The sequence below is a fragment of the Alligator mississippiensis genome, chromosome 15 (genome assembly GCF_030867095.1).
Source record: "Alligator mississippiensis isolate rAllMis1 chromosome 15, rAllMis1, whole genome shotgun sequence".
Taxonomy (NCBI): Eukaryota; Metazoa; Chordata; order Crocodylia; family Alligatoridae; genus Alligator; species Alligator mississippiensis.
Window position 1 is genome coordinate 27,336,395 of NC_081838.1, and position 14,469 is coordinate 27,350,863.

At 60.8% G+C, this 14,469-nt stretch overlaps 2 protein-coding genes across 5 annotated transcripts; both read right to left on the bottom strand.

Moving 5' to 3' along the window:
- Positions 1-2,040: 2,040 nt before the first annotated feature.
- LOC132245489 (uncharacterized) lies at positions 2,041-7,071 on the bottom strand. Of its 3 annotated transcripts, none has more exons than XM_059717792.1 (4): positions 6,781-7,071; positions 5,785-5,934; positions 5,146-5,558; positions 2,041-2,987 (listed from the first exon to the last, which is right to left on the bottom strand). In XM_059717792.1, the coding sequence occupies exons 1-4, from the start codon at positions 7,054-7,056 to the stop codon at positions 2,966-2,968; spliced, it is 861 nt and encodes a 286-aa protein (XP_059573775.1). In that variant the 5' UTR covers positions 7,057-7,071; the 3' UTR covers positions 2,041-2,965. The 3 variants fall into 3 exon arrangements, with proteins under 3 accessions (XP_059573775.1, XP_059573776.1, XP_059573774.1); XM_059717793.1 differs by adding an exon at positions 6,127-6,212 and having other exon boundaries at positions 2,041-5,558; positions 6,781-6,881; XM_059717791.1 differs by having other exon boundaries at positions 2,041-5,558.
- Positions 7,072-9,241: 2,170 nt separating this feature from the next.
- On the bottom strand, positions 9,242-11,318 carry LOC132245490 (uncharacterized). Of its 2 annotated transcripts, none has more exons than XM_059717795.1 (4): positions 11,211-11,318; positions 10,757-10,794; positions 10,367-10,516; positions 9,242-10,139 (listed from the first exon to the last, which is right to left on the bottom strand). In XM_059717795.1, exons 1-4 carry the CDS (start codon positions 11,263-11,265, stop codon positions 9,654-9,656), a joined length of 729 nt encoding a protein of 242 aa, XP_059573778.1. In that variant the 5' UTR covers positions 11,266-11,318; the 3' UTR covers positions 9,242-9,653. The 2 variants fall into 2 exon arrangements, with proteins under 2 accessions (XP_059573778.1, XP_059573777.1); XM_059717794.1 differs by having other exon boundaries at positions 10,709-10,794.
- Between the last annotated feature and the right edge of the window lie 3,151 nt (positions 11,319-14,469).

Genomic DNA, 14,469 nt, shown 5'->3' on the forward strand with positions numbered 1-14,469 from the left:
GGCACTACTTTTACAGTCAGGGTGGCTAGGAGCTGGAACCAACTTCCAAGGGATGTGGTGCTGGCTTCTACCCTGGGGGTCTTTAAGAGGAGGCTTAATGTCTACTTGGCTGGGGTCATTTGAGCCTGGTTTTCTCTCCTGCCCATGGCAGGGGGCCAGGCCTGATGATCTACAAGGTCCCTTCCGACCCTCGTCTATGAATCTATGAGGTGAACATGATAATGACAACACTACAGAAACCAAGGTGCCCAAGTCTTACACCATGGCTGTAGCACATCATGGCAGCAGAGTCTTTCTCCAAAGGAGGAGGGGAGGAAAAGGTCCCCGTTAGTTTTGGGAGAGAAGCAGGTAAAGCATAAGCTAGGCACTAGGTAAAATAATGGCGTGTGTTTAACTGCATGTGTAAACAAAAGCAGTCACTGGAGGGAAGGGAGGAGGGAACTGAACTAGGAACAATGTCCCAGCAAGGCCTCCAACATGTTACACTGCATTTGAATTAAGATGGCTGTTGGGAACAAGAGTCCAATGGTGGAGGAGACACCAATGGCTTTCAAGTCTAACACCTTAGCCTCTTGGCCATTGTCAGGCACCATCACAAGCAGCCCAGCCTAGCTAATTGCCTAGACAAGCATATATGCCTTGGGTCTCTGGCATATCGCATTCAGCAGGATGGGAAAGGGAGCGCTGCAGGGCAATGCCACCTGACAACAGGGGCAAGGCCTCCTCAGCCAGATCTCATAGGTCCCTGCAGTTCAGAAATATTGACCTAGACCAGGGGTGGGCAAAATGCAGCCCGTGGACCGGATGCGGCCTGCCAGGCCATTCTATCCGGCCTGCAAAACCCTGAAAAAATTCAGAAAATTACTATTTCTCTCCCCCTGGCTGCCTGTTATGTGGCCCTCAATGGCTTGCCAAAACTCAGTAAGCAGCCCTCTGCCTGAATAATTGCCTGCCCCTGACCTAGACATTGCTCCCCCTTCCCCAACTGCTTTAGCGCAGGGTTCCTCTGCCTTGCACACATCCAAGGCCCTCTCTCCATCCGCGAGAGTCTTCCCCAGAAGGTTCCCCTGGGAATCTCCTCTTCTCAGCAGTAGGGCACCTCAAGTGCAACCAGAGGAGCTGTTCAGGTGTTCGGGTGCTGTTCAAATCAGCCTGGGACAGCAGCGTCAATGTGTTGGTCCTTTATCCTGGTCCTGACACTGCACTGGGGGCTTCACCTGAGTAAAGTGGTTGAATGGGCTGATTGGTTTAACCATAAAAGATCCCAGCTCCTGCTAAGGATTCAGCCTTTGCTCAGGGAATATCCATGCTCTTTGCTGAGAGACTGTCTGCCACCATGGAAGGGAGCACAAAGGTGCATCGAATCTGACATAATGGAGAAGGGGACTGGGGGCTGCTTTCCTTTCGGGACCACATGACCAAATGGATGAGGTGCCTGACTTGGAATCAGAAGACCGAGACTCCGAATCCTTCCATGATCACATTTCCCTTGCAGCAGAGTAAGTGCCTCTTAAGCCGAACTCTGTGTCCAGGAGGTGCCTGAAAGAGGGTGGAACCAGGGCCCCTGGGAAGTGGTCCTTATCATGCTTAGGCAGGTTGGTGATACTAGGCAGAGGGTCCCCGCAAGGCCCTTGCCACCTTCTCAGTAAACACCATGCCATGAAGTAGCCAGAACAAGGCTCTATCCCTGGAGAGTGGCCACACGTCCTACCACACACATGATGCCAGCTCTTGGCGCTGTGATTGATCCCAGCCTCAGGGTGGCCATTTGGACTTGGACAGAAGAAGATGATGAACTCATGGAGCAGAATTGGGATGCTTTGCCCAATTGTCTGTCCTTCTTATGCATGTGATGTAGTCCCCGCCATGGCTGCTAATGGTGCCAGTCCAAGCTGTACTAGGCATGAAGCCCTCTCTGTGGTGATTTAGCCCACGTCCTGCCTTCAGTGTCTACAATCTAGACAATCTTCAAGCTTCAAACTACAATCTTTCCTAATCTGCCGGGGTCCCAGGGCTATATTATTTCACGGGAGATCCAAGCAAGAATAACAACAACACTTTATTGAAATGTTCACTAATTTGCTAGATCATATATTGAGTTGGAAAAACACAAGAAACTAGGCAAAAATAGCCACTGCCATCAAAAAGGCATCAATTTATCCATCCCACAATCATTATAATTAAATGTTCATGTCTTATTCAGATTCATCAGACAAAAATCTCACCTTCCTAGGCAGCTTAAAAGCACTTCTGACAGTGCCCTGGAAATCCAAAGCTGAAGTTCAGAAATAAACCAAAAACTAAGGTCAGGAGGCAGGACACGCCAAGTGCAGGAGGCTTGTCTCAGCAGAACTGAGGGCTGGGCTGCAGACTCAGGGCCCGGCTCGTGCTAAATGTATAGGTGGTGCTTCCAGCAGCCACCCCTGGCGCTGGCTGCTCCTATATTGGGGCAAAAGTCACTAGCTGGACTTCCTGCAGGTGTATCTGCTGCAGCACTTGCCACAGGCAGATCTGCCTGCTCAGAGTCCCTGACATCTGGCTAGCAGAGGCTGCAGCTTGATGGACGATAGAAGAGCCTGAGGAGGCATCACTCAGAGAAGCCAGTCACAAAGAAGGCTCCCAGCCCCTTCCAGCTCAATGCCCCCAAACCCCACTCCACTCCTGGATGGGGGGACACAACCCAGGCATACTGGCTCCCACAATCAGACCCTGCTTCAGGCTCCTGCTCATCAGAGCCAGGTGCCCCAGGCTATCCCTCTGCTCCTGGCTGGATCTCAAGACTCTGCAGGGTGGACTGTTTCCCAGCGGCCCCATTCCAGAGTTGGCTGCTCTGAGTTTCAGGTGAGCCCTCCATGTGGAGCCAGTGGTGTTATATGTGGCTTCTGCAGCTCAGTAGAGTTGGCTGCATATCAGCACTTGGCGTGCCCTCTGCAATGGTCCCTGGGGTGGCAAGAGCCTCTTTCTTCTATGGCCTATGAAGATACTGCCTGATGTTGCGGGGTGTTAAGGGTTAACAGACACCCAGAACCAGCCACAAACACCACCATAAAGTCCAGCCCCCTCCCAGTCCCTGACCCCACCCTGTCAGTGCCCCTCACTCCCAAACTGCAGCCCGTGCTGCTGTCCCTCACTCCCAAGCCATGGCTCCATTTCCTCCCAAGCCCAGTAGCTACAGCAGGGTGGGACCAGTTAGGAATCCCTTAAATTTCCACAGAGGCAGGGGTGTGGGTCAGGCTCTGGCCCAGATGGCCCTAGAGACAGCAGCTCCATGACAGGGCAGAGGAAGCTACAAGCTGGGACCTACTGATAAGGGAGGCATGTTGGGACTGGGCACCCAGACAGATCCCCCCAGCCTGCCCCTGAGGTAGATAGCAGTAGAGGGGAAGCAAATGTCTACATCCAAAGCCTTACTGAAGGTGCTGAAACGAAGGGCATAGGCACTCCTAGAGTGTCTCTTGTTTTGCATGAAGCAGACCACATGGGAAACATTATAGAGAATGCAACATAACAGGAGGTAGATGAACAATGTTGGACAAACTCAACTGCCCACTGCCTTTTCCTGTCAGACAAAGACAAAGGAGTCAGAACAAAGCTGGCACAGCAGAAAAGATTGATGATGAAAGTGGGGAAGGAACAGAAGAAAGAGCTCGAAGCAAAAGAAGATGGCAATACACCACTAGCTCTCTGAGAACTCATGACGTTGTTGGGTTGGCTTGAGTTAGGTTGGGTTAGGTTGGGTTGAGTTGGGTTGTGTTGTGTTGGGATGTCACTGGATGACTGGGTCTTGGTCTTCAGCAAGAAAGGCCAGGCTGCAATGTAGGAGGGGTGCCAAGGAGGCAGCACTGGCTGACATCACTGCACCTGCTGGAGGCTGCAATGGAGAAGGGAGAATGTCCAGAGGATGCACAGGCTGGTGTCATGGAGCTGCCGCTTCCTCCCATGCTGCTCCAGCAGCTCAAGGCCTCCTACAGAGCCCAGAGAATTGGGTTCCCCAACTGGAGGGGCTTCAATTAAGAGCTATGGCCACATAAAGCCCTTGTCCATGGGTCCCAGGTTGTCCTTGGTTCACTCTGGTGCCAATAGGCAGCTGAGGAGGACCTTGGGAGACCAGGTTTACACTCCAGTGCTTTTGTGTTTGTGGCACAAGCCCACACCCAGGGACTGGATTGGAACCACACACCCTAGAGGGGAAAGGTCACTGACCCCATTTCCTGCCCCTGCCTGAGCCAATGCCCCTGTTTGGGACTGCATCAAAGCTGGGCCTTTTGGAGAGGACAGATCCCATGTCACCTTCCAACCCATGGGGCCAGCCAGGGTACAGGGAAGATGTGGACTACGATTGCCAGAGCTCCTGCAGAGGGGAGTGAGCAGATCAGGAGCCAACCTAGCCAGGACAGGATGTTCCCAGCCCATCTCACACGCTCAGTGCTGAGGTCTCCCTGTGAGGAAGGACTGTGCCTAGACACCAGGCAGGTGACCCCTTGCTGGTCCTCTCCTCCACTACTCCAGAGGGGAGTGTGGGGCTAACTGCTGGCTGCTTCTGGTCATGTAGCTCCTGTTCTGCAGCCCTGCAGACCACCTTCAATGTTAGCTACAAACCTTAACTCGGAAACCTTAACTCTGTGTGCTGCGTTAGCTAGAAACATGAACTCAGGCTTGACACTAATGTTGAATGAACGTTGGCTGCCCTGCCTGGATGCTCAAGGAAGAGGCATTTCCTTTTCCAAACCTGAAAAGTACGCTTGTTTTTGCTTCCATCTCAAATGCAATCGCACCGCTCCAGCTGCCTAGATTATTAGCAGTGCTTAGGTTTTCCCCCAGTCCCAGCACCTCAGTAGGAGTGAGGGGGCTGGAGTGCCCAGCCACAGCTATCAAGGCATCCGCTCCCAACTCACGGGGCCTTGCGGATCAAGGTGCAGGCAGTTGTGGGCAGAGCTCCTGCTGGGGTCCGAGCCTCACAGGATTTCCAGTGGGGGCAGGCGGAGGTGCAGCATGGGAGGAGCAGTTCTGGGCCCTGCTCCGTGGCCCAGGGGCTACTGCAGGGCACAGGAGGAGTTGGGCACAGGGGCCTGCTGCCTGGGGACATGGAGCCTGGGCTGAATCCAATGAGTGGGGAGCACAGGCTGGTCACTGGGAGGAGGATACGCAGCACGCCTGCTGAAGTCCTGCTGCCGGGCTGCAACCATACAGACACGCCAGTGCCCAGCCACATCCAGGCAGCGGTAGCAGAACCAGGCCTGGCATTGAGGGCACCGCACCATAGGGCAACCCAGCCCATTGTGCGTCACCAAAGCCCGGCACTCGGGACAGGCTCGAAGCGAGGGGCAGCCATGGACGGACGACTCGGGAGCCTGGATTTCAGGAGCATCATGCAGCACGGTCAGCAGGGCACACAGGGAGCCATGGCTGGTGTCGCCCAGGGCTGACGTCTCCTCCCAGACCTGGTGGCAGCCCCAGCAGAAGCAGCGCAGCTGCTTGGCCTTCCTGGAGCAGGGGGGGCAGGCAGTGCGCAGGGGCCCGGGCGCCGGGCGCTGCACCAGGAGCTGGCAGCGCGGGCACTGGGGAGCAAGGGGCAGGTGTCAGTGCTCGGGAGCCTGGGGCAGGTAAGCTCCCCCCAAATCGCTCGGAGTCCCCAAAGCAGGTAGGTTCCTCCCAGCAGAGCTCAGCTTCAGCCCCTGCTCCCCGAGGTAGGGAAGCTCCTCCCCACACAGCTCAGCTCCACCCCTTGCCCCGCCCCCGCGTCCCCCGCCCACTGCCCTGTGGACCCGCCCAGCCGGGACTCACCTGGCGGTAGCTGCTCCTGGCCCCTTCCTGCGCCAGGATTGTGGCCTCCAGCCAGGCCTGATCCCGGCCAGAGAAGAGCCCAAGGTCACGGAGCTCCTGCCAGAGCCACCTGGCATCCGGGCAGCGCGGGCAGCGCCAGGACGTGATGCCCTGAAAGAGGCACCGGGGGAGCAGGGGGCTGTGTGCGCGCAGGGGTCCGGCTCGGACAGGCTCAGCCCCGCTCTGCTGCCCACAGCTCCAGCCCTGCCACCCGGGGCTGCCCACCCACCGCCGCCTCTCCCCACCCCAGGCCCTCCCCAGCGCCCAGCCCGCACCCCACGGCCTGCCCCGCCCGGGCTCTACCTGCTGCAGCAGCGCCCGCACCCACGGCTGCAGCTCGGCCGCGCTCACCCGGTGCCCGCAGGACGCGCGTCCGCCCGCGCCGGCCCCTGCCGGGGACGAGGCGCTGAGTCCCGGCCCGGCCCTGGCCCGTGCCCTGCCCCTGCTCCAGCGCCGCCGGCTCCGCGGCCCCGGCCGGGATTCCCCGCGCCCCGCCCCGCCCCGCCCCGCTTCCCTTTCGCTTCCCGGCGCCCGGCTCAGGGGGCCCCGCACTGCCGCCCCGCAGCCCCTGCCCCCCACCCCGCCGTGCCCCGCACTCTGCCCCACAACCCTCCCCCCCAAACGCGCCGTGCCCCGCACTGCCGCCCCGCAACCCCTGCCCCCCCCACCGTGCCCCACCCTACGCCCCGACCCGCTTTCCTTTCGCTTCCCTGCCCCCCACTCCGACGTGCCCCGCTGCCCCTACCCCTCCCCACCCCGCGGGGCCCCGCCCTGCCCTGCTGCCCTACACTGCCTGCACACCCCCCACCGCGCCGTGCCCGCACTTCCGCCCCGCAGCCCCTGCCCCCTCCCCCCCGCCCTGCTGCCACGCACTGCCTGCCCCCCCCCCCTCGCCGTGCCCGCACTGCCGCCCCGTAGCCCTGCCGTGCGAGCCCGGCCGCGCTCGGCGGGTCTCACCCGCAGCCCCCAGCGGGGCCAGTCCCTGGGGCCGCTCGGCCGCCGCCTGCTCCTGCCCCGACGCCATGGGCCCGCCGCCCGCTTTCCCTTTCCCTTTCGCTTTCCCTGGCCCGGCCCAGCCCTGCCCGTGCCCTCGCTCCCGCCCCGGCCCCGCTCCCCTCTCGCTCTCCCGCGACCCGCCTGCCCGGCCCCGGCCCGGCCCGGCCCGGCCCCGCTGCCACCCCTTGCCCTGGAGCCGGAGCCGCGGTTGCCGGGAGAGACATGGGCCCGGAGCATGGGGACCACACACACACCCCACCCCCACCCCCCAGCCTTCAGAGAAATACACAGGTGCACACAAAAAAATACACAGACACACATTCTTGGTGCCCCCCCCCCCCCCCCCGAAGGAGGCATCCAGCACACACACACACACACACAGGTGTTCAGGAAATACCCACGCTCACCCAAACACACGTGCACATACACAACCCAGGCCTCCATGATGCACACACACCCACAGCCCTTAGGGAAACTTCTTCAGGGAACAACCAGCTGAGAACAGACGTGGCTGTGACACCTCCCATGGCCCTGGCTGCCCCAGCCTTACCCACCCCAGGTAGGCAGGAGACGCCAAGTGCAGGAGGCTTGTCTCAGCAGAACTGAGGGCTGGGCTGCAGACCCAGGGCTCACCTCGTGCTAAATGTATAGGTGGTGCTTCCAGCAGCCACCCCTGGTGCTGGCTGCTCCTATATTGGGGCAGGGGTCACTAGCTGGACTTCCTGCAGGTGTATCTGCTGCCGTGTGGGAGCGTATCCACCAAGGAGCTGCACAAAGATCACAAGAATGTGAACTGGCTCAGAGCCCACCGCGCTCTACCAGTGAGGGCCCAGAGACATACAGAGGGGCAGATGGGGGGACTCAGCTGCCCGTGGCTCAACTCCCGCAGAGCCCCCGAGACATTTCATCATCTCCTCTGGCTATGCACCTGCACCAAGGAGGTATGGGAAAGGGTGCAGCAGCTCTACGAAGTGGTGACCAGCATCAGCCAGCTAACCAGCGAAGCACCGCTGTACAGGCAGCTCGCCAAACGTCAAGGAAGCCCATCACCCCGTTTTGACGAGTTTGTGTCCTGCATCAGGAGCGGCCTGTGGAAGGCCAGGAATCTCGTGCTGTGCACATAAGCGGACATAGAGGTAGTGGGCCGTGTGAAAATGACGCTGAGCAAACTCCAGACCTACTACTAGAAATCAGAAGCAGAGGATGGAGAAGACATGGCAAACCTCACCTGGCACAGAGACATGTGGCACAGGGTCATACAAACCCCCCAAGTTAAGAGGGGGTGAAGGCAGTGAAGAATAAGAAGACACAAGTGGAACAGAAGACAGTGACAGCGGCAATACACCACTGCTCTCTGAGAACTCATGACGTTGTTGGGTTGGCTTAGGTTGGGTTGAGTTGGGTTGTGACTGGATGACTGGGTCCTGGTCTTCAGCAAGAAAGGCCAGGCTGCAATGTAGGAGGGGTGCCAAGGAGGCAGCACTGGCTGACATCACTGCACCTGCTGGAGGCTGTGATGGAGAAGGGAGAACGTCCAGAGGATGCACAGGCTGGTGTCATGCTCCCTCCCATGCTGCTTCAGCCAGCTCAAGGCCTCCTACAGAGCCCAGAGAATTGGGTTCCCCAACTGGAGGGGCTTCAATTAAGAGCTGTGGCCACATAAAGCCCTTGTCCATGGGTCCCAGGTTGTCCTTGGTTCACTCTGGTGCCAATAGGCAGCTGAGGAGGACCTTGGGAGACAGGTTTTACCCTCCAGTGCTTTTGAGTTCGTGGTACAAGCCCCCACCCAGGGACTGGATTGGAGCCACACACCCTAGAGGGGAAAGGTCACTAACCCCATTTCCTGCCCCTGCCCAAACCATTGCCCCTGCCTGGGACTGCATCAAAGCTGGGCCTTTTGGAGAGGACAGATCCCATGTCACCTTCCAACCCACGGGGCCAGCCAGGGTACAGGGAACAGTGGACTACGATTGCCAGAGCTCCTGCAGAGGGGAGTGAGCAGATCAGGAGCCAGCCTAGCCAGGACAGGATGTTCCCAGCCCATCTCACACGCTCAGTGCCGAGGTCTCCCTGTGAGGAAGGACTGTGCCTAGACACCAGGCAGGTGACCCCTTGCTGGTCCTCTCCTCCACTACTCCAGAGGGGAGTGTGGGGCTAACTGCTGGCTGCTTCTGGTCACGTAGCTCCTGTTCCGCGGCCCTGCAGACCACCTTCAATGTTAGCTACAAACCTTAACTCGGAAACCTTAACTCTGTGTGCTGCGTTAGCTAGAAACATGAACTCAGGCTTGACACTAATGTTGAATGAACGTTGGCTGCCCTGCCCGGATGCTCAAGGAGGAGGCATTTCCTTTTCCAAACCTGAAAAGTCACTGTGCACGTACTCCCCCTGATGACAGGACTGATGGAACAGCACTGCTGGCTTCATTCTTGCCTCATTTATTACTGCTTTGATACAAGCTCAACATCCAGCACAAGAACACACTTTCCAAGAAAGATATACTTGTTTTTGCTTCCGTCTCAAATGCAATCGCACCGCTCCAGCTGCCTAGATTATTAGCAGTGCTTCTAGGTTTTTCCCCAGTCCCAGCACCTCAGTAGGAGTGAGGGGGCTGGAGTGCCCAGCCACAGCTATCAAGGCATCCGCTCCCAACTCACGGGGCCTTGCGGATCAAGGTGCAGGCAGTTGCGGGCAGAGCTCCTGCTGGGGTCTGAGCCTCACAGGATTTCCAGTGGGGGCAGGCGGAGGTGCAGCATGGGAGGAGCAGTTCTGGGCCCTGCTCTGTGGCCCAGGGGCTACTGCAGGGCACAGGAGGAGTTGGGCACTGGGGCCTGCTACCCAGGGACATGGAGCCTGCACCGAATCCTACGAGCCGGGAGCACACGACGGACACTGGGAGGGGGAGCCGCAGCACGCCTGCTGAAGTCCTGCTGCCGGGCTGCAACCATACAGACATGCCAGTGCTCAGCCACATCCAGGCAGCGGTAGCAGAACCAGGCCTGGCATTGAGGGCACCGCACCATAGGGCAACCCCGCTGATTGTGTGTCACCAAGGTCCGGCACTCGGGACAGGCTCGCAGTGAGGGGCAGCCATTGACGCACGACTCAGGGGCCCGGATTTCAGGAGCATCATGCAGCACGGTCAGCAGGGCACACAGGGAGCCATGGCTGGTGTCGCCCAGGGCTGACGGCTCCTCCCAGGCCTGGTGGCAGCCCCAGCAGAAGCAGCGCAGCTGCTTGGCCTTCCTGGAGCAGGGGGGGCAGGCAGTGCGCAGGGGCCCGGGCGCCGGGCGCTGCACCAGGAGCTGGCAGCGCGGGCACTGGGGAGCAAGGGGCAGGTGTCAGTGCTCGGGAGCCTGGGGCAGGTAAGCTCCCCCCCAAATCGCTCGGAGTCCCCAAAGCAGGTAGGTTCCTCCCAGCAGAGCTCAGCTTCAGCCCCTGCTCCCCGAGGTAGGGAAGCTCCTCCCCACACAGCTCAGCTCCACCCCTTGCCCCGCCCCCGCGTCCCCCGCCCACTGCCCTGTGGACCCGCCCAGCCGGGACTCACCTGGCGGTAGCTGCTCCTGGCCCCTTCCTGCGCCAGGATTGTGGCCTCCAGCCAGGCCTGATCCCGGCCAGAGAAGAGCCCAAGGTCACGGAGCTCCTGCCAGAGCCACCTGGCATCCGGGCAGCGCGGGCAGCGCCAGGACGTGATGCCCTGAAAGAGGCACCGGGGGAGCAGGGGGCTGTGTGCGCGCAGGGGTCCGGCTCGGACAGGCTCAGCCCCGCTCTGCTGCCCACAGCTCCAGCCCTGCCACCCGGGGCTGCCCACCCACCGCCGCCTCTCCCCACCCCAGGCCCTCCCCAGCGCCCAGCCCGCACCCCACGGCCTGCCCCGCCCGGGCTCTACCTGCTGCAGCAGCGCCCGCACCCACGGCTGCAGCTCGGCCGCGCTCACCCAGTGCCCGCAGGACGCGCGTCCGCCCGCGCCGGCCCCTGCCAGGGACGAGGCGCTGAGTCCCGGCCCGGCCCGGCCTCACCTGCCACCGCCCGGCCCGGCCCGGCCCGGCCCGTGCCCTGCTCCAGCGCCGCCGGCTCCGCGGCCCCGGCCGGGATTCCCCGCCCCGCCCCGCTTCCCTTTCGCTTCCCGGCGCCCGGCACTCCCTGGCCTCCAGCCCGCGGGGCCCCGCACCCGGGATCAGCAGTCCCTGCCCCGCCCCACCGCGCGGAGCCCCGCACTGCCTGCCCCCCACCCCGCCGTGCCCGCACTGCTGCCCCCCACTGCCTGCTCCACCCTCCCAGCCGTGCCCTGCACTGCCTGCCCCCCCACCCCGCCGTGCCCGCACTGCTGCCCCGCAGTCCTGCCCGGCCCTGCCCTGCCTGCGAGTCCGGCCGCGCTCGGCGGGTCTCACCCGCAGCCAGTCCCTGGGGCCGCTCGGCCGCCGCCTGCTCCTGCCCCGACGCCATGGGCCCGCCGCCCGCTTTCCCTTTCCTTTCGCTTTCCCTGGCCCGGCCCGGCCCTGCCCTGCCCGTGCTCTCGCTCCCGCCCCGGCCCCCGCCCCCCTCTCGCTGTCTCGCGACCCGCCTGCGCAGCCCAGCACCGCCCGGCCTTGGCCCGGCCCGGCTGCCACCCCTTGCCCTGGAGCCGGAGCCGCGGTTGCGGGGAGGGACATGGGCCCGGGGCATGGGGACGACACATAGACACATACACAACCCAGCCTTCAGAGACATACACAGGTGCACACAAAAAGACACAGACGCACAACCTTGGTGCCCCTTCCAAAATGAGGCATCCAGCACGCGCGCGCGCGCACACACACACACACACACACACACACCCTCCACGATGCACGCACACCCACAGCCCTTAGGAAAACTTCCTCAGGGAACAAGCAGCTGAGAACAGACGTGGCTGTGACACCTCCCGTGGCCCTGGCTGCCCCAGCCTTACCCAGCCCCAGGTAGCGATGCCCCAGCCCCAAGAGGGGCTCATGCAGCTGCTCCCCGCTTGCCTGTAGCCCTCACCTCTCCTCTGGGCCCGTGCCACAGGCCCCTGGTGCCCAGTGCCAGCCCTGCACCTGGCCTACGGCTCAGGGCCAGCCCCAGGGACAGGCGGACAGGAAGGATGCTCATCTGGAGATCTCACATCTGCCATCGCTCCCCTCTGCCATGGGCCCCTCTGTGGGCTGCATGCATGGCCCAGGCCCCCAGACCTACTCTGGGATCCTGGGCCCACCCCTAAGTTCCTGGGAGTTTGCTACAGCCTGGGGCAAGAGCCACGGTCCCCACTGCAGAGCCAGGTAAGGCAGGTCTGCTGCTCATGCCCCTTCACACGCCTTCCTCTCTGCATCTAAGTTTTTAACCCAAAAAACCTGCTGCAGCACCAGGATGGGGGCCACGTGGCTCCTTGCACCAGACAATTACCTGCCTTGGGGCACTGGTCATCTGTGCGCCAGGAGCTCGGTGCTCTGAGAACAAGTGCATTTGCTCAGGGCTCAGAGGCAGAGCTGGAACAGCTGCATGGGGCAGAGGTTCATAGCCAAGACTTGTGGGGACACTAAAAGGCATCCCCATCCCCACTGCAGCAACCCCCATGCTGCAGAGGAGGGTGAAGAGGGAGAGGAGGAGGAGAGTCTTGGGGGTGGAGGGCATCAAGCTGGCAAGGAAGAAAACACTGCTTTGGACAGGACCCTCCTTGAATCTGAGGTCTAAGGGTGCAGGTCCATGTTGCAGGCCAGGAGCACGTGCTCCAGGGGTGGACCCACAGTTTGGCCAAGGGGAACACAGGAGAAGTCAGCCCTGCTCCCAGCCTCCTCCCACACCAGCTGGTAGGGACACACCTCAATGCTGCAGCCTCTGGGGAATTTCTAAAGTCCCAGAAGCAGGTAAGAATACCCACCTTCCCCTCCGTGCTCACAGTTAGGAAGTAGGGATGGATGGGTGGGTGGGTGGGTGGGAGGGAGGGACGGTGGGTGGATGGATGAATATGGAGTGTGTGTGTGTGTGTGTGTGTGTGTGGTTGGCTGGGATGATGGATGGATGTATGGATGGATGGATATGGAGCGTGTCTGTGGGTGGCTAGAAGTAGGGTCCGATGGATAGGGATGGAGGACTAGACATGGTAGTTCCTCTATGGCCCGTCGGCCCTGTCAAGACTCCTCTACACCTCAGTCTTCTTCCAGCACTGCTGGGGTGCCCAACAACATTGGTACAGGGCCAGAGGTCCCTGTATCTCCTGCTGCCGATGCACCACAGACCAGAAGCGGCTGCAGCTCAATGGGCGGTTGGGGAAAACCAGAGCATCGCTGTGTCAAGTATGAGACCAGCTAACGGGGGCTCCAGGCATCCAAAGCCTCTGCCCCAGCCTGGACTGCCTTGGGCAGGGCTCAGAAATGCCCAGGGCTCAGGCACTGCCTGACTGAGTTCTCAAGGGCGGCAGTAGCATTGCCTTCCCATCTCCCAGGCACGCCGCACACCTCGGGCAGCTACCCTGTGGCTGGCTCTCTGCTTAGAGGGCCCGAGTCATGCCCTTCTGCTCAGGACATCAGAGCTGGTAGCTGTAGCTTGTGGGGTCCTAGCTCTTGCATCTTGGCAGGACCCCGTTGTTCCACGGTGTGCGGGAAGTTGCCTTGAGTGGTCTCAGGGTGCTGTTGCGTTGGATGCGCAGGCTGTGGGCATCTGCGCACCCTGCACCTGCCATCCAGATCCCAAATGCAAACAATACAAATAGGACCCATGTGTGGTGACAGCTCAGAAAGGTTCATTGGTGCTGAGCAGCCACCATCAGATGTGACGGTGGTCAGGCCAGCTCAGTGCTGCTCGTCCTTGATGTCCAAGACACTACCCAATTCCCATCCCCATAGGCCTCTGCAAGGGATGGGGCTCCCAGGCCAAGCATTTACATTTGCATGGCCCTGTCTTGTGCCAGCCTCTCTCTCTTCACTGAGCTGTTCATCTTGTTGTGCTTCACTTGCTTTGCTTAAAAACCAGCCCTTGGAGGTGGGGGCTGTGCAGCCCCGGCCTGGGGACACTCAACTCCGCTGAGTCCCCCACAGGGACCCAGGGACTGTAGTTCCACCCCCAGCCCTGGGACTGCATTTCCCATGATGCTGAGGGACACTGCAACACAGTGCATCATGGGAGATGGAATCCACTGAGGCACAGGAAGAGATGACAATCCAGTAGCAAAGAAGGGCCAGGCTTTGGCATCCAGCCTCTCCCTCCCAAAGAAGGGGCAGCAGAGGCAGAGGATAACCCAAGCATCCCAGGCACTCTGGGACACCCCTCCAGCCTCCTTCCTCTGGCAAAGAGCATTCGCCCCCACCTCAAGCCTTCCCCTTGGCTCCTGCAGGAGCGGGGGCTTGGAGCACTTTGGGCACTGGCCCACAGTAAGTGAGGGCTCAGATCCAGCTTTGGCCCTGAGCTTAGGGCTATAGCTGGAGCTGAGCCATCACCTGGATGCAATGGCTTATTTAGCAGGGGAAGGGGAAAACCCCTGAGGGGAAAACCTACCCTCCAGCCTTTGCCCCTGTGCCTGTTCCCATCACCCCCTGCCTCCCTTCCCCCTCTGGCTCTGGTTCCTCCAGCCCAGCTGGGAGCTGCTGCCCTGTCTCCTTGGCTGGGGCCACGCTGCTGCTGCCAGCCCCAAGAAGCAGAGCTACAGCGCAAGGT

Excerpts from the sequence above, each read along its gene's own strand:
- LOC132245489 (XM_059717791.1), bottom strand. The coding sequence starts at position 7,056 with ATGCTCCGGGCCCATGTCTCTCCCGGCAACCGCGGCTCCGGCTCCAGG. Across the intron at positions 5,935-6,780 it reads GGCCCCGCTGGGGGCTGCGG|GGCATCACGTCCTGGCGCTG; the intron begins GTGAGACCCGCC and ends TGCCTCTTTCAG. Across the intron at positions 5,559-5,784 it reads CCAGGAGCAGCTACCGCCAG|TGCCCGCGCTGCCAGCTCCT; the intron begins GTGAGTCCCGGC and ends CTTGCTCCCCAG.
- LOC132245490 (XM_059717794.1), bottom strand. The coding sequence starts at position 11,265 with ATGGCGTCGGGGCAGGAGCAGGCGGCGGCCGAGCGGCCCCAGGGACTG. Across the intron at positions 10,795-11,210 it reads GCCCCAGGGACTGGCTGCGG|GGGCCGGCGCGGGCGGACGC; the intron begins GTGAGACCCGCC and ends CGTCCCTGGCAG. Across the intron at positions 10,517-10,708 it reads TGCGGGCGCTGCTGCAGCAG|GGCATCACGTCCTGGCGCTG; the intron begins GTAGAGCCCGGG and ends TGCCTCTTTCAG.